We start from the raw sequence: 19,177 nt of genomic DNA, 5'->3' as shown, positions 1-19,177 counted from the left end.
AATCCACATTGGTGGCAAAACAATCCTATTGGGTTTATTTAATGGTTAAATGATTCCCTTTTCTCTGTAATAATAAAACAGTACCTGTACTTGATCCCAACTAAGATATAATTACCCCTTATTGGGGGCAGAACAGCCCTATTGGGTTTATTTCATGGTTAAATGATTCCCTTTTCTCTGTAATAATAAAACAGTAGCTGTACTTGATCCCAACTAAGATATAATTAATCCTTATTGGGGCAGAACAGCCCTATTGGGTTTATTTCATGGTTAAATGATTCCCTTTTCTCTGTAATAATAAAACAGTACCTGTACTTGATCCCAACTAAGATATAATTACCCCTTATTGGGGGCAGAACAGCCCTATTGGGTTTATTTAATGGTTAAATGATTCCCTTTTCTCTGTAATAATAAAACAGTACCTGTACTTGATCCCAACTAAGATATAATTACCCCTTATTGGGGGCAGAACAGCCCTATTGGGTTTATTTCATGGTTAAATGATTCCCTTTTCTCTGTAATAATAAAACAGTACCTGTACTTGATCCCAACTAAGATATAATTACCCCTTATTGGGGGCAGAACAGCCTATTGGGTTTATTTCATGGTTAAATGATTCCCTTTTCTCTGTAATAATAAAACAGTACCTGTACTTGATCCCAACTAAGATATAATTAATCCACATTGGTGGCAAAACAATCCTATTGGGTTTATGTTATGTGTTAATGGATTTTTTTAGCAAGTAAGGTGAATTATGGAAAGATCCCCCCTTATCTGGAAACCCCATGTCCCGAGGATTCTGGGTACCTATCTTTACTAATACATATACATTTTTTTGTTTGTGCTTTTTTAAAATCTTTCATGGAGAATTTCAGGCCCTGCAGATACAATGCCCTGCTTGGAGATCTCCAGCTATCCCAGTGGTGACATTTTAAACCTGATTCCTACGCCAGGAATTTGCCAGCTGCAGCTATATAAATTTTGCAGAATTATATCTCCCAGCCAATCACATCCTTACAGAAACACTATTGATTTAATACACAAAAAACTTAATTCATGAACAGAAAACCACAGAAGAAATCAATTCAATATCAACTTAAATACATTTGCAACACATTGGCCTAAATGTGCAGGAAGCGGAGATGCTGTGTAATCCTCCCCTCACTCCCAGCCCACAGAACCTTCAGTGGAATTTTCTGAGCAGATTGCAGGTTGAACTGTATTTTTATGTGTTAATCCACAAAGGCAGATCAGGCTTTCTTATAAAGGGTGCCCTCTCCGCTGATTAATGTTATGCAGACAGATTTCATTTTCTAAGCCCCAAAGTATTTTCTTCTTTTCCCTTTCCTACAAATATGGATTACTGGTGACATGCTTTCCTAAATCAGCTCTGTTTCTACTCAGTAAATCTGTTTATATTTGATTTTTTTTCCTGTATACAGATGGTATAATCTGTTACAATACGTGGGTGATGTACGCTGCATCCATGGAGAGTAACAACTGACCGGGCCATTGCTAATTCTGTCTCAAAATAGAAAATCTCACAAATTCCCAGATAACATTCTCTGAGGTGCAACCCTACTATAATGGCCTCCAAAAGAAATAAAAAACATTAACGCTCTCATGGTGTTTAGGCTTCCCCCTGTTTGTGCTGGTATCAGGTTTTGTACTCGATTTTTGACTATTTGATGTCATCAATGGCCATACAAGAACATTAATAAAAGTAAGGTTCGCAGACTTTAATTGCTCCGCCGCCAAGACTGGCAGTCGTTTGTGTGTGAAGAACGCAGCCAGGAAAAGGTTGTCCGACGTAATTTACGTATCAGGGATTACGCACTGCGCATGCGTACATTAGATACTGAGGAAACAAGGAATTGTGGCGGGACTGTATAGGGAGAGCTCAAAAATCGGGAATGTCCCATAAAATAAGAGTTGGCATCTATGGAGGCTACTGTTAGCTGCCTTCTATGATGCTGGTATTAATGTAGGAGGTGCAAGCTTTACCAACGTCACTTGAGCGCTGGTCATTAGTAATAGCGTCACTGCACTGTATTAATACATGTGTCCATTTAGCTGCACTCTTTGGCTTCTCCCATGTGGTGGGTCACTTTCTTGTCCTTGTGTCCACCGATGGACTCTATTGGTATGAGGAAGTTCTATGGAGCATTTAGTGACCCAAAAAGACCTCCAGGTGAACAGCACTGCTCAGGATTTTAGATGGAATCATTTTCATATTCTTTCTACTGTAACAGCACAAAGATGTGTAGCAAGGTGATATTACCTATGGCAGGCCAGCCCATGGCCTTACTGCTGCAGAGGATCTTGGGGGGCATATATCCAGCTAGAGAGACACAGAGTGACTAAACCTGATTCAGATTATAGCACAATATTGTGCTTTGGGGGTTGGAAAAATACAAATAATTGCAACCATTACACAGAGAAAATAAAAATGACTTTAATTTCTGAGTATTTGTTACAGCCTACCTGGGCAATTATATTAGGTTAGACACCAATACAGTGAATAAGTCAATTTAACAATGCTACAATAAATACAAAATAACACAAAAAACAATACAAAAAAAATGCAAACAAATACATCATCAGAACAACTAGAATACTAGGGGGTGCATTTGAATGTGCATTATTTCTGAAAGCAAACACCCACTCCCAAAATAATCACACACATTGGAGTCAGTTATCTTGGGTCTAATTTACTGACATAGCCCAGCAACCAATCAGTGCTGCTTAGAACCTGTGAGTAGATCTTTACCGTGTCAGACTGTATCAGTCAGTCAGTGACCTGACAGAACAGAAAATCCGGATTGGCTATGACATATACAGAATAATGAAGCTGCCCCAAAGCACTGTAACTGGCCAAAGGGTAATCTAAATACTAGCTGGACAGCTGACCTAATATCCATCCACCCACATTTAAGTGCATCCTTGCAGTGGAGAGAAAAGAAAATCCCTATTAAAGAAGTAAAGTTAAATAAACATCATCAGATCTGTTTATACAGTGCCTTGAGTGAGTGTTTTACAGAGCTAATAATGTTCTGTGTGCTCATGGGACAATTAAAGAACGATAAAGTTACAAAAACAAACAAAATAAAATAATAGGTGCCCAATAGCATGACTTTTCCAGCTGATTAAAATGAGGGGTCTTATTTATAGGGGACACTTCATTAAAAGGCTATAGCAAATGATTTGGCTGGTAGTGGGCCCCTTGCCCTGGTAGGCCCTGGGCAAATGTCCCTTTTGCCCATTTATTAAAGGAGAAGGAAAAGCTTAGTCACTTGGGGGTGCCAAAATGTTAGGCACCCCCAAGTGACTTGAATCGCTTACCCCGTATTCCGGGCTGGTGCCCCTGTACGGAGAGAACAGCACCAGCCCGGGGTACTTACAGCGCTTCCTCCTTCCTTCTTCGCCGCACGCGCATGCACAGTAGAGTGTAAAGCCGAAGTTTAACAGAGAAGTCGGCTTTTTCACTCTACTGCGCATGCGCCTGACTCACAGTCAAGGCTGAACGGAGCAGGACGGAGGAAGCGCATCACCCCAGGTACCCCGGGCTGGTGCGGTTTTCTCCTAATAGGGGCACCAGCCCGGGGTTCGAGGTAAGCGATTCAAGTCACATGGGGGTGCTTAACATTTTAGCACTCCCAAGTGACTTAGCCTTTCCTTCCCCTTTAAAGTGGTCCTGAACGATGGAGAGGTTATTACTCAGTTCTACATATTTTCCTTGTTGGCCTTATTGCCATGGATAATTAATCTGCATGTTTGCGTGTTTTCACTCAGCAAATTAGCTTTCCAAAATCCACCCCCTCCATTAACAACCCTGTAAACCAACTTGGTTACTAGCCAGAATCAGTTTGGATTGCATTCGTGTGTAGGCCAAGTACATTCTGTAGATAATGACTGATTATTGTTCAGACTACTGAAATCACCACGTGAGGGCAGCACCTTGAAAGGAAACCTAGTTACAAATAGTAAATCTTGTTCAGTTTCAATGGAACATAAACATAGCATCATTTTTTTCTTGCTTTATTATTTTTTCTGTGCTGAAATGACTACAGAATGTATGTGTGCTTAAATGACTATGGCATGTATATAAACTGACACAGGCAATTACACAGACTAATGCTAAACTTATTACTATACTAATAAAAGCAAAGCGAACGTTTCTAAAATACAAGCTGCTCCTATATAAAAAATGCTAATATTCACAAATATATATAAATATATATATATAAATTCTCAGAAATCAAAAGCAGTAAGCAAATGAATGTATTCGCTCCCTGTTCTGCCAAACAGGAAACTGCTTCTGGTCTCCTACAGTAAGGCTACTGTGCAACCCAGCAGGAAATGACTCTGAGATATATTAAAGTTACCAGTGCAAACTCAAAGCTTATGGAGTTCAGTTAAATTAAGACAGGAAAATGCTGAAATCAATATTTATGAACGTTACTGGATACTTTTTCACATAGTAGCAGCGTGTATCTTTAAGGTTGCTTTTTAACCCCAAGTATTTTTATAAAATGTAGTCGTCACTTTACTTATAGTAAATAATAGCAATGAAAGGGATAAAGTAAATAAAGGCATCAGTTAACAGGTGCAAACTCAGGCGACCAGACCCAGATCTGTAATTGAATAGGTCAGTCCTACGTTGGTTAGGAAAGGCTGGGCAGCCTGAGTTTGCCTGTGTTAGATCCTGCTGCTGTCTTCAAAATGGAAGGAATATGAAAAAATGGGCAGATAGGGCACCAGATCTTGAAGCCCATAGCAACCAATTTATTAATCCACTGTTTGAAAGCAGACGTGATTGGTTGCTTTGTGTTTCAAGACCTGAATCAAGCATTGCGCATGTGGTTATGTTGCATGCACAGCATCGTTCCTCCATCTGTTGATGAAATATAAACAGGAGACAAATAATCAAGGGGTACAGAAAGGTACAGTTTAAAAACACATTCCTGATTCAAATAGGTTTTTCCTTCATATTTGGAATACGCCCTTCAAGCATTACTCTGACTCTAAATCCAGGCCTAAGAGCCCAAAAGTAAACCTGCAGCAATGTCAGCTGGACTAAAGACGCATTGCTTGCTCTACTTCTACCTCATACTCATCACTAGGCAGGGAGGTGTAGCCTGAGAAAGGAGGGGTATTCCTGCTCTCTCTGAGGGGCTTCTTGAGGTCTTCGTGGTTCATTAATTGCAGCTTGACCATATCGGCCCCGTCCTTAGCATCATGTTTGGCATCTATGGCTGCCAGCTCCTCTTTGGACAAGTGGTAGATTATACCGGCTCCAAAGGAGTCACCCACAACGTTGATAGATGTACGCATGCGGTCACTGGAAGAAAAAAAAATAGAACTTTAAAGCCGTTGTGGTACTTTATTTTTGCCTTGCCTAAAGAGATAACAGTTTACCCACCATTCTATAAAACATAGCTTGTGCTCCTAGTCACAACTTAAACATTGAATAGATCCCTGAGTGACAGGCCCACTGCCCTTCAACCCTTGACTGAAGCAACCATGGTACCTCAAGAACCACTTTTTTTGATGCAGTTGCTTTGACTTGTAAACTAAACAGTGTCCTGAAAACTACATGATTTGATATTTTCCAAGAGTGAGTGTGAACGCAGCTGCCAGCGCTGACAAGTTCTGAATAAAAACCATCAGATAATATAAATCCTAATAAATAACTAATAAATCATATCAAATTGGCAAATACATATATACATTTTACATCTTTGAGCCACCATTTAGTGATGGGCTGGGTGTTCCCTCAGAGATCAGCTGACAGGAAATAATGCAGCTCTGACTGTAACAGGAAGTAGTGTGGGAGTAAAAGACCCACCTCTGCCGTTGTATATACCCCTTAGGTGTATTAACCCATAATACACAATATTTTCACTTTAAATGTTTCCTGCTGATTGGTTGCTATGAGTAACTAGAAATGGAGCAAACAGTGCACATTTTATTACATTACCTGCTATGTTCCTTATGGCTGAAAATAGGACATTAAACAATACAAAATATTTTTATTCTCATAATTAGTACAGGTATGGGATCCCTTATCCAGAAACCCGTTATCCAGAAAGTTCCAAATTACGGAAAGGCCATCTCCCATAGACTCCATTATAAGGAAAAAATTTCATTTTTCCCTGTAATAATAAAACAGTACTTTGTACTTGATTGCAACTAAGATATAATTACCCCTTATTGGGGGCAGAACAGCCCTATTGGGTTTATTTAATGGTTAAATGATTCCCTTTTCTCTGTAATAATAAAACAGTACCTGTACTTGATCCCAACTAAGATATAATTAATCTTTATTGGAGGCAAAACAATCCTATTGGGTTTATTAATATTTAAATGATTTTTAGCTGACTTAAGGCAGGAGATACAAATTTAGGAAAGATCCCTCATCCAGAAAACCCCAGGTCCTGAGCATTCTGGATAATAGGTCCCATACCTATATTTAATATACCAGCATAGTTTCATGTATATTGTGTTAAACAGGACTCAGTACTCACAGCAGCCAATCCACTGCTATCAGCAGACTAATGTCCTGGGTTGGGAGGCCGACAGCAGTTAAGATGAGCAGCATCGTGACAAGGCCTGCACTGGGGATACTAGCAGCACCTACACTGGCCAATGTAGCTGTCAGGCTGCAAAAAGAAGACATTAAGGGTTAATAATAATAATAATGTTACATTTATTCTACCTATGTAAGACAAATAGATGATTAATACAGATAAATACCTCACGGTTGCTATCTGACCACCATCCAAGGACACGTCATTCATCTGAGCAATAAAGATGGCTGCCACTGCTTCATAGAGGGCTGTGCCATCCATATTAATGGTGGCTCCTATTGGCAGAACAAACCGTGTAACCCGTTTGTCAATCTTTAGGTTCTCTTCCAGGCACCGGAAAGTCACAGGGAGGGTCCCAGCACTGTTAAACAAACACAGTTATGGCTATAGGAATAATACATACAATAAAGTGTTGTGTTGATAAAGTTAAATAATATAAATTCCAGTAAAGTAATTATAGTAACGTTAATATAAATAGCAAACTAGCCCAAGACAAGTGATCAAATATTTGTTTTACGTGGAGTGATTTGGAGCTGAATTTGAATAAGATGTGGTAAGGTATAGGGTTTAGCACTTGACCGGGTTCATTTAGCTTTATTATTATTATCACTTAGTTGGATGTTTGTCTGGTAATTAAAATTAAACTTTATTTTTCTATTTTTTTCAGCTCTATGCTGATATAGTGAAAACCATGCTGGTGAAACGGGAAGTAGCCATAATTATACATTACTGGAAGATTATTTCTGAAATATGGAATGTGGGTTTCTGTTCTTATACGCTTATAAAGCTGCACATACATAAAAAGGTTTTCTTGTTGTGTCAGGTGAACAAACAAATTATGGGTTAAATTAGTATTAATTATAAAATGTGACTCCTGGGCCAACAATAAGCTACTGGCTGCTTTCCATATTCATGCCTGATATGGCTCATAGCCAAAGAGATCTTTAGTCTAGCTTACTCAATATATGACTGAAATCCAATGAGGCCATTGAGCTGGAAGGTCATTGTCTTAGCTATAATTGGTCAAGAGACACCAAATCAGCAAATTATCTCTGCTTTTCTATGCATATCGTAGGACTGCTATCAGGCAACTGACAGAGCTACAATGTTGCAAGCAGCTGCGAAAAATAATAAAATATTGTTCCACAAGATTCACATATGCAAGAGATATAAATTTCAATCAATTTGAGCATACAGAAGAATAAACAAAAATCTAGATTGTAACAGATGGAGAAGGCCAGGTAAACTGAGTATTTACTTGATTGAAAGGGTTGGAACAGGGATCCCCAAACTTTTTTACTTGTGAGCCGCACTCAAATGTAAAAAGTGTTGGGGAGCCAAGTCCTTGAGGATGCTAAATAAAGGCTGTGATAGGCTATTTTGTAGCCCCATATGGAGTTCCAAAACTTTGTATACCTTTAAGAGGAAATGTAAAAATGGGCACCTACTTTGTGGCCACTGGAAGCAACATGAAATGGGGTGGTGAGCAGCATGTTGCTCCTGAGCCTTGCCGTTCTTGGAGAAATTAATGAAATTACCAATGCAGGCAGTTTGTAAACCAAGGCTATATCTTTATGAGTAGGAACTGACCTAGGGTAAATATAGTGGGAAAGTTTAGGGTAGCTTCATTTTCTCAGGACCTTCCTGTATTTTATCCTAATTAGGGGTGTTAACTAGATTGTTATCTTTGATTCCCAGCAGGCTTTAGGGTGTATGGGAACTGATGTAGGTACAAAAGTAGAAGACACGGGGAAAATTATTATCCCTAAAGTATCCAAGGACTGCTCAACAGTGGTTGCCTATAATGTGCTGAGTATTGATCTTTATTCTGTCACTGTCATTCATAAACCATTTATAACTATATGGTTAAGGATCCATGTATTTGTATCATGTATGCACCCCAAAACAAATGCTCTCTTCTTACATTTCCTACATCTGCAAGGGCCCATTCTGAGTGTGACAGCTTTTAATGTATCATCCTCTCTACTTTCAGGCAGACCCCACAGACTTTGGGAGCCCCCCAGCTAAAGATAACATTAGAAAATAAACCAGTTACAACTATTTAGCTAACCCTAAATGTGACTGCACGAAGAAAGATCTTGTAAAGTAAATGTGTTATTCTTAGAGAAAATACACATTAAATGCCATAAAGCTTATGATTAATTTGTGGAACAAAGCTGGGTAAGGAAATTATTTAGTCTCTATGACAAGGACATAAGGACATCCCTTATCAGAAACTGATAATCTGTAGATTAATTATATAATAAGTTACTGTTTTGACACTATTCAGTCATGGCTGAATTTTTAGATAAAGGGGAAAAATGTGGGTTGTAACTGGATGGAAAAAAAAAATTTATGTTGTTGGTAAAAGGAAGTAGTCAGTTTTGCCACATTTGGGGCCCAAGGCTTCAGAGTGCTGTGTGAATATCTATTTGAGCACTGGCCTATCAAGTGGGCCCCACACCTATTTACTTTTTTACTCGTTTTAGATTTATTTGTAAACTTCTCACCCTAACATTTATTCCTGGTCCAAACAGTTATTATGCTTAGCAAGTCCTAGGTATAAAAGCTGACGCCATTGAGGAAGCACACTAACAAATTTTATATCTCATAAACTATAAGGTATTTACTTAACATCCCCTGCAGTATTGTTGTGTTTATATCTATAGCAAGTTATATTTAATAGAGGTAAATTAATGTTTGCCTTCCATTGAATTTTCAATGTACAGTGTTCTGCTGCTGCAAGCATCTCACTTCTAATGCCAGTCCCAGACTTATTTACTAGGTCTAACAAGCCAATTGCAACATCAGTGATTTGTAATGCTTAACTGCCAGGCAGCATGACTATGTTGTTTTCAGCAGAAAAAAGTTGGGTTGAGGCAGCTTCCTATCACACCAATTATATTAAAAAAAAAAAAAAGCTATAAGAAATCTATTTTGAAAAGTATAGAATAAGGAGGGGAGATATTATATTTGCCTTATATTGGATTTGTATCAGCGGGATTAATTTTGACCACAAGGAAGTATTTTTTTATTTCAATCTCAATTACTTACATATGGATAAACCCATGTACAAGGGTCGGACAGTAAGCCCAAATATTGCATTATAAGACCAGTATGTATAACAAACTCCTCCGGCTGCTTAGCACCCGGCACATATTTATGAAAAGAGAGCAGGTCCAACTGCTGGTTTAAATCTTAGCTTTAATATTGAGCTGCACTTTTATTACATTGATTAATACATAATGGGGTGGCATATTCCATAAGCAACCAGTCATCAGTCTATTGGCCAATATATGGAGCCAACATTACTGACTTCTTGACCAATATCTAATCAGATACATATAGGTAGAACAGGAAATCCCAAGGACCACATTGGGCTATGAATGTGGTTCCATCCTAACATATCTGCATGGATTTCCCATATTATCCAGTTCCTAAGGGTTGAACAATTGGAACAACAAGATATATCCTCTTCTTCTTTGTCCCCATATAATAGCTAAAAATGTAATCTGATTCTTCCCTGGATTATAAACAGAATCACATTTGTGCAGATGTAACTAATCACCCCTTCCTCCCATTACCTGGATGCTGTTCCAAGAGCAGTGATCCAGGCCTGGAATATACCACCATAGAATGCAAAAGGGTTTTTCCTGGTGATTGAGAAAAAGATAAGGGGCAAAACCATCCCTCCATGAATGACCAGACCCACTATGACCGTGACCATGTACATTCCCAGTTGCCGTGCCACTACTTCCAGATCTTTGATTCCTGCAATTTTTCCACAGATCAAAGAAGCAATGCCTATTGGAGAATACCTAAATGAGAGAAAGAAAGGGTCATTAAGCAGCACATGTTTTTATTTTATATTGATTTAACCTTGAAGTAATGACAGCCTTGTCTACAGATAAATGTTTAAAGAACAGAGCAGTAGCAAATATTCAGGAGCCTCAGAAGAAAGCGCCATTTAGTGGCAAAACAGTTTGTTACAGATCAGACTGCAATGATGTGCAGCGCTGGCTCCTTCTGAAAGCTCAGGCACAATGCACTGAGATGGCGCCTACACACCAATATTACAGCTAAAAGAAATACATCTGTTGGTTCAAGAATAACATTTTAAATTGTAGAGTGAATTATTTGCTATGTAAACAGTGTAAATTAGAAATAAAACGAACACCATAAAAACCATGACAAATAAGTATGTATATATATATATTAGTATAATTGTATGTACTGGCTTGCAGTGAAAAACTTGTTATTTGTCTATATGACTTCACAATGGAAACACGAGTAAACTTTGCAACAAATCTGATTGAGTGGGCTTCGCTCACAGCTATACGCCCATTAAACATTGGGACAGTAATTTTAAAAAAGTGTTTATTTTCCGGGACACATACCCTGTGCAGGCATTTTTAAACTACGTCTACGTAGAGGCTGCAAAGCCCAGCACCAGGGTTTATTAAAAAAGAACTACCCCCCCCCAAGGTCAAAAAGCCCCCTTAAAAGAGAAAGAAAGGTATAAACTAAGTAAGCTTTATCAGAATGGTCTATGTAAATACAGCCATTAGCACTCACAGAAACGCTGCACTCAAAAGAAACACAGGATTTCTTGTCTTTTTTTTTTTGTGTGAACATGTTCTTCTTCCTTTCTTTTAGGGCTCCTTCAGGTTTCATGCATGAGTCTGCTCAGTTCTCTCCTCTCTCCCCTCTCCTGCTCCCCCCTCCAATAAGAATGCATAAACCCCCCCCCTTAGGAATATTACAGTGATAGGTATATTAGGGGGTTCTGTGTTGTGTGGGTCTTGGTTTGGAAGCTGGAGTTCCCAATTAACTAGACATAGTTATTATGGTGTTACCATGTGATAATGTATGTTTCCCAAAAGGCTATATTAATCTAATCAGATCTGCCAAATGTGTTGCAGTTGTTTAGTCTTGCTACTGTAGATTGCTATAAGGAATGAAACCATTCTGTAATTTGTGACCTTCTATGACTGTATTCAGGGCCCCCATCAGAAACTTTGGGGTCTATACAAGTTATTTATATAGGGCCCCATGAATACAAGTGCACAGTACCAACATTTTGGCCATACCCTTGTGTGTGCAATATTAACAGCTGATTTTACTCTATAATAAGCAGTCCATATAAAGTTTTCCAATAATTAATTAATGTGCTAAATAACAGTCAGTTTATGGGGAGTCAGTGCAGTTTGCCCTATCTCTGCTCTGCGTTGTAATTGCTTATGAAAAATAGATTATGGCTCAGCAGTAACTGCTCTCCCCCTGTAATGGAAACCCTGACCCTGAAACCCTGTATCATTGAAAACCAAAATAACCTTAAACTCCTCACTGGACAAGCTGGAACATTTCCCCAAACCACAGTCTATATCACAGTGACCCTTCTGCACCTTCTTACCACATAATCATGTTCACAAGCCGCATTATGATCTCGTTGAGGATGTTAAAGAAATCAGCCATTAATTTGGCCTGCTCCCCCATCTTCCCCATTGAAATACCAAAGGCGATGAAAAAGCCAATAAGCCCTGTGTAAATAATGCAATAAAGACAAAGGTTAGTGCTAATCATTAGGTTAACCTTCTAGTGATTGCAGGGGGTGGGGATGACAAAATAAACTACTATTATTAAGTGCCCATGGGAGGCACTAAATGTGCCAGGCTATAAATATGATTGTTTAAACAATGTAAATAAAATAGGACTCCTATTTCCATGCATTTTCTTTTGGTCTAGATTGGGTACTGTCACTACCAATAGGGTCAAAAGTCTCAGGGGCCGCTGGCAGTATTGTATGGAGTAGAGACCTAGGAGGATGTGTACTGGGAAACAGGCAGGAAGGAATTTGCAGAACAAACAGAAAGACAGGCACAGGAAAAAAATAACTGATGACAGGCATTGCCACTGGGGGGGGCAGAGGGGGCAAATAATTCCAAAGAACATGCATCAGTTCAGGGCTGGTAGAGTTCAGGTAAGATCAAGCAGGCAAGGGTCAATACCAAATAACAAAAGAAACAAGGAAGAAGGGACCTGCCAGGGGCAGAGCCACCAGCAGGAATGAGGCCAACAAACTGGCAATGGCTATTGGTGTCAGTGGAGCTTTAAAGGGGTTTTCTTTCCACTAGGGAGCAAGCTTGCATTATCATGCATGCCTAAGCCGGTAGCAGCTTTCCTTCTCGTTGTGGACAGGGATATTTGCACTCAGTCTTTAGCGTTTATCAGTTATTTTTCAAGGGTTGCAATTTTATAACCCTTAGGGGCACATTTACTAATCCACGAACGCTCCGAAGGCGTCCGAATGCTTTCTTTTCGTAATGATCGGTATTTTGCGATTTTTTTCGTAAATTGTCGCGACTTTTTTGTAGCCGTTACAACTTTTTCGTAAATGGCCCGACTTTTTCATAGCCATTATGATTTGCGCGAATTGTCGCAACTTTTTCGTAGCCGTCGCGCCGAGTACGAAAGTTTCTGATTCATTCAAGCTTCAGTATCGTGACTTTCCTTGGGCCGGGTTGGAGCTGCAGAGTGCCATTGAGCCCTATGGGAGGCTTTCCTTGGGCCGGGTTGGAGCTGCAGAGTGCCATTGAGCCCTATGGGAGACTTTCCTTGGGCCAGGTTGGAGCTGCAGAGTGCCATTGAGCCCTATGGGAGGCTTTCCTTGGGCCAGGTTGGAGCTGCAGAGTGCCATTGAGCCCTATGGGAGGCTTTCCTTGGGCCGGGTTGGAGCTGCAGAGTGCCATTGAGCCCTATGGGAGACTTTCCTTGGGCCGGGTTGGAGCTGCAGAGTGCCATTGAGCCCTATGGGAGACTTTCCTTGGGCCAGGTTGGAGCTGCAGAGTGCCATTGAGCCCTATGGGAGACTTTCCTTGGGCCAGGTTGGAGCTGCAGAGTGCCATTGAGCCCTATGGGAGGCTTTCCTTGGGCCAAGTTGGAGCTGCAGAGTGCCATTGAGCCCTATGGGAGACTTTCCTTGGGCCAGGTTGGAGCTGCAGAGTGCCATTGAGCCCTATGGGAGACTTTCCTTGGGCCGGGTTGGAGCTGCAGAGTGCCATTGAGCCCTATGGGAGACTTTCCTTGGGCCGGGTTGGAGCTACAGAGTGCCATTGAGCCCTATGGGAGGCTTTCCTTGGGCCAGGTTGGAGCTGCAGAGTGCCATTGAGCCCTATGGGAGACTTTCCTTGGGCTGGGTTGGAGCTGCAGAGTGCCATTGAGCCCTATGGGAGACTTTCCTTGGGCCAGGTTGGAGCTGCAGAGTGCCATTGAGCCCTATGGGAGACTTTCCTTGGGCCAGGTTGGAGCTGCAGAGTGCCATTGAGCCCTATGGGAGACTTTTCCTTGGGCCGGGTTGGAGCTGCAGAGTGCCATTGAGCCCTATGGGAGGCTTTCCTTGGGCCGGGTTGGAGCTACAGAGTGCCATTGAGCCCTATGGGAGGCTTTCCTTGGGCCAGGTTGGAGCTGCAGAGTGCCATTGAGTCCTATGGGAGGCTTCCAAAATCATGCAAAGTCTGAAAGCTTTGCCCGCCGTTTCCGAGCGTTCAATACGAAAAAGTCACGACAATATACGAGCAAATCGTAACGGCTATGAAAAAGTTGCGACAATTTGCGCAAATCGTAATGGTTATGAAAAAGTCGTAACGCCGACGAAAAAAATCGCAAAAAATACGAAAAAGTCGCAAAATGTTCGTTTTCCAATCCAAATTTTTCCCATCAGATTCGTGGATTAGTAAAACAGCCCCTTAGTGTTGATGTGCTTGTGTTTAGGGGCCCTGAACTGTAACTTAAACAAATTCTTGTTGCTGAGTAAGTGGAAAGGTAATACTGACAGATCAACCTGTAATCTAGTGGCTCCTTTGTATAGAGATCCACAAAACCTATAATCTGAATGGGTCCCAAGGAATTAATAGGCAATATACAGTAAATGTCTTATTTGTTTTGCTATAATAGATATGTAAATTGTAAAGAAATCACATATATTAATTCACAGTTTGAATTTAGGGCTAGGGTAAAGCTGGAAGCACAGCTCCAATAAAGTTCCACCTCAATAGAGTACTCAAAACATTGTCTTACCAAGCACATTCATGCCACTCTTAAACTCCAGCTTCTTCTGTGTTACCATGAGTGGCTCAGTGTCCATTTCAGCCATGCTGCTGTTAGGCTGAGATATGTTGCTAAACATGCTGGAAATATTTTCTGGTTTCATAAGCTCAAGTGGTGAGGGAGCAACAGGAACTTTCTTGGAAACGGTCGAAATCTGCAGATAAAACCAGTTTACATCTTAGGTACCAGAATAGGTTTGATATGCCTTATTTAAATGTGCTATATCAAGAGCGTGTCGATGCCTTTCTGTCTTCTTTTTTCATAAATTGCAACATCTACCTGCATCTGGCCATCTCTCTCTTTAGATCAACATACTGGTAGGTTAACCGGCATCTCATTAAGTGGACCCAAGTGTGTGTCCTTGTGATATGAAAACAGCTTCACTATGGCTTTAAAGAGCCTGAGAATGTGCTGGCACTAGTAAGGATCATTAGAATAATATTAATTATATTAGCAATGTTGGACTGGCCCACCTGAGTACCAGGAAAAATCCCAGTAGCCCTACTGCTTGCCCAGCCATTTGTACTTTTATGGCTATACCAGCGCCTTTTCTGTATGAGAATATTACGAAAAAAAGTAACAAATAGATATTATAGTATGTAAAGAGAGGACACGAGGATAAAATAGGAGAGAGAAAAGAGAACGAGGGGAATATAATTACAAAAACCTTTAGTGTTTTTAACATAAAACTTATCCTTTAATTTGTAAAGTATAAAAAAGTTAAAAAACAACAGAACCCGAGCTCATGAAAATAAGTTGATTAATACTTAAAAACAATTCATTTGATTGATGCGGATATTGCTCTATCTATATTAACCAATTAAGTTCATTGCCTCAATCAAATTCATTAGACTAAGAGCATGTAACCGCTATCAGGTACGTAAGTGCCAAGTTAATATAGATAGAGCAATATCCGCATCAATCAAATGAATTGTTTTTAAGTATTAATAAACTTATTTGTAATATATTGTAATATACATTTGTATTTACGCTATATTACAATATATTACAAAAGGGGAGGGTTAAGTTAATTTGTGAGCTACTGCTATTTACTCTGGCAGTAGCTCATGAATTAACTGAACCCTCCACTTTTGTAATACAGTTATGGGACCTGTTATCCAGAATGCTTGGGATCTGGGGTTTTCCGGTTAAGGGATCTTTCCATAATTTGGATCTCCGTAACTGAAATCCACCAAAAAATTATTAAAATATTAATTAAACCCAATAGGATTGTTTTGCCTCCAATAAGGATTAATTATATCTTAGTTGGGATCAAGTACAGGTACTGTTTTATTATTACAGAGAAAAGGGAATCATTTAACCATTAAATAAACCCAATAGGGCTGTTCTGCCCCCAATAAGGGGTAATTATATCTTAGTTGGGATCAAGTACAGGTACTGTTTTATTATTACAGAGAAAAGGGAATCATTTAACCATGAAATAAACCCAATAGGGCTGTTCTGCCCCCAATAAGGGGTAATTATATCTTAGTTGGGATCAAGTACAGGTACTGTTTTATTATTACAGAGAAAAGGGAATCATTTAACCATTAAATAAACCCAATAGGGCTGTTCTGCCCCCAATAAGGGGTAATTATATCTTAGTTGGGATCAAGTACAGGTACTGTTTTATTATTACAGAGAAAAGGGAATCATTTAACCATTAAATAAACCCAATAGGGCTGTTCTGCCCCCAATAAGGGGTAATTATATCTTAGTTGGGATCAAGTAGAAGGTAAAGTTTTATTATTACTGAAAAAAAGGAAATCATTTTTAAAAAATGGAGTCTATGGGAGTCTATGGGAGATGGCCTTTCCCTAATTCGGAACTTTCTGTATAGTGGGTTTCTGGATAAGGGATCCTATACCTGTATATTGTAATGTAGTTTAAATACATTTATTAACTTAGTCTAATGAATTTGAATGAGGCAATGAACTTAATTGGTTAATATAGATAGAGCAATATCTGCATAAATCAAATTAATTTTTTTTTAAGTATTAATAAACTTATTTTCATGTAATTATACTTGTGATATAGGTGGTAAACACCATGTGCTTGGCAAAATGGCTTCATAGCCAATATTGGGTTCTCTGTTGTAATACAAAAGGAGGAGAATAGTTTGGATTCAATCTTTTGTATTAGTTGTATTAGTGCAGCAGGTGCTTGGTTTCAGCATATACAGATAGTTGGAATGATTATACTGTAGGTGAGTTCCTTTAACATTTAATACTTCTGTTTCTACTGTTTTAGGATAACTGTTTGGTAAGCAGTTAAAGTGTACTTTTTTACATTTTTAAAATTAGGTTAGCTTTATCAGAAAGTCTTTATTACAATCCATTAAAACAAACCCCATGTAAAAAGCCTAGGCTGTATCAGAAAGGTCTATGTAAATACAGCCATGTATTTGTACTCTCTCCCCCTCCTCTCTCTGCTGTAATTTGAGCTACCATCACCCAGAGCTTCAGCACAGAAGTTGCTAAGAACAAACTTAAAGGAACAGTAACACCAAAAAATGAAAGAGCTTTAAAGTAACAAAAATATAATGCACTGTTGCCCTGCACTGGTAAAACTGGTGTGTTTGCTACAGTAACACTACTATAATTTATATAATAAGCTGCTGTGTAGCCATGGGGACAGCCATTCAAGCTGGAAAAAAGGAGAAAAGGCCCAGGTTACATAGCAGATAACAGATAAGTTCTGTAGAATACAATAGTGTTTTATCTGTTATCTGCTATGTGCCTGTGCCTTTTCTCCTTTGAATGGCTGCCCACATGGCTACATTGCAGCTTATTTATATGAATTTTTAGTAGACTTTCTGAAGTAAACACACAACTTTTACCAGTGCAGGGCAGCAGCACATTATATTTTAGTTACTTTTATACACTTTTATTTTTTGGTGTTACTGTTCCTTTAAATGGCAGCTGCTATCTTTAACAAACACAGGGAGCATCTAGGGCTGTTAACTCAGGTATGGTAGAGCTTTGTACAGAATAAATATTGTTCTAGCTTGCACTGTTGAGGTTAATCTATTGGCAATAAAATGCCTCAGTAGCTTTCCTTCTCCTTTAAATACTGTCCTATAGATTAAGGTAACATTTCCAATATAAGCAAGTCACTTAATGTTGACTAGATGAGACACCTTGGAGTCAAATGGAAACTAAAACAAGAATCCTAGCCAGTAGGATACTTCATATTTCAGTATGGGGAAGAAAGAATGGTAAAATGATAATATACCTGCTGAAAGCATGCTTGTACCAGATTCTCTGGAAAGAGGTTTCTTATAAGGTCCAGGAAGGCATCAATGCTAGAAACCTCTTCATTCTTTGATGATATGCTGACCTGTTTCTTCAGTTTGGGATTGCCAGGGTGGATGGAGAGAACCAAGATAACCCCAAGTACTGCTGCTAGGATTGTCGTCGACATGTAATAGACCATGGCACGAGTACCCATCCTCCCACTAGACTTGGCGTCAAGACCAGCCAGACCTGTTGATGGTCAATAATGTTATAAAATTCTAAATCCCCTCAAAGTGTTAGGTTAGAAATGTTCATGTCTGGAGATACAGGAACCATGTCTCCAAAGATAAATATTAAATGTCATCATTTTTATTTATTCATTTAAGCACCTACGGCAGCCAAGAGCACAATCAGTATTAGTCACTGACAGCAGGGAAAGGGCTGATCAAGATTTCATAAATATGGAACTATAGCAGTGATCCCCAACCAGTGGTTCATGTTGGATGTTTCTCCCAGTGGCCTCAAAGTAGGTACCCATTTTTACATTTCTGGCTTGGAGGCAAATTTTGAAAGCACAGAAACACAGGTTAACTCCAAGCAGAGCCTCCTGTAGGACAGCTGTCCACATGGGCCTACCGAATAGCCAATCACACCTCTTATTTAGCATCCACAAGGAACTTTTTTATGCTTGTGTGGCTCCCCAACACTTTTTACATCTGAGTGTGGCTCACGAGTTAAAAAAAGGCTGGGGATCCCTTAGCTATAGTGACAAATTTGGAGTCACAGATCTTCACTATTACCATCATGCCTCTGGGAGTGATAAGAAAGATCTGTGTATAATTATAAGTATAACATTGTCTTACCAGAGATCAAGCTAGAGATGATCAGAGGCAAAATAAGCATTTTCAGCATTCTCATGAGAATGTCTCCTGGGAATGATATCAGAATCAGAATATTGCTATCCAAAGGAGGAAGGAGACGAAGGAGGCAGCCAAAAAGGGAGCCCAATAGTACACCTAGAGGGAGAGAAAAGGTCAAGAACACGTATAATAACAGTAAAATCCTGTAGTTCCAAAAAGACAAGGCATGATACCTGCTGAGGAGAATAAGTACCAACCAAAAATGGTGTCTTTACCTACACCTCAGCATATAATTGATAATCCCTTAGATTAACTGGTGAGGGGAAACTGCCTTATTATTTTGGAGAGATGTCTCCATAGGGTTTGTCCATATGTTGCACTGTCA

The 19,177-nt window shown here is 39.5% G+C and overlaps 2 protein-coding genes across 3 annotated transcripts in view; one reads left to right on the top strand and one right to left on the bottom strand.

The window, feature by feature from the left end:
* The window catches only part of pih1d1 (PIH1 domain containing 1), a 506,577-nt gene that overhangs the window by 295,912 nt on the left and 191,488 nt on the right, over nt 1-19,177 (top strand). The gene's annotated exons all lie outside the window — the stretch shown is intronic.
* LOC100496635 (excitatory amino acid transporter 2) overlaps nt 4,790-19,177 on the bottom strand; it is a 55,064-nt gene continuing 40,676 nt past the window's right edge. Inside the window, exons 3-10 of the mRNA XM_018095739.2 lie at nt 18,796-18,948; nt 17,931-18,181; nt 14,667-14,850; nt 12,004-12,130; nt 10,175-10,408; nt 6,757-6,951; nt 6,528-6,662; nt 4,790-5,341 (exon numbers count right to left, since the gene is read on the bottom strand). Of these exons, the coding sequence (XP_017951228.2) occupies nt 5,077-5,341; nt 6,528-6,662; nt 6,757-6,951; nt 10,175-10,408; nt 12,004-12,130; nt 14,667-14,850; nt 17,931-18,181; nt 18,796-18,948 (1,544 nt within the window). The 3' untranslated portion in view covers nt 4,790-5,076. The remainder of the gene's footprint in view (nt 5,342-6,527; nt 6,663-6,756; nt 6,952-10,174; nt 10,409-12,003; nt 12,131-14,666; nt 14,851-17,930; nt 18,182-18,795; nt 18,949-19,177) is intronic.

This window comes from Xenopus tropicalis, chromosome 7 (genome assembly GCF_000004195.4).
Source record: "Xenopus tropicalis strain Nigerian chromosome 7, UCB_Xtro_10.0, whole genome shotgun sequence".
Taxonomy (NCBI): domain Eukaryota; kingdom Metazoa; phylum Chordata; class Amphibia; order Anura; family Pipidae; genus Xenopus; species Xenopus tropicalis.
This window is presented reverse-complemented; position numbering and strand designations above follow the sequence as displayed.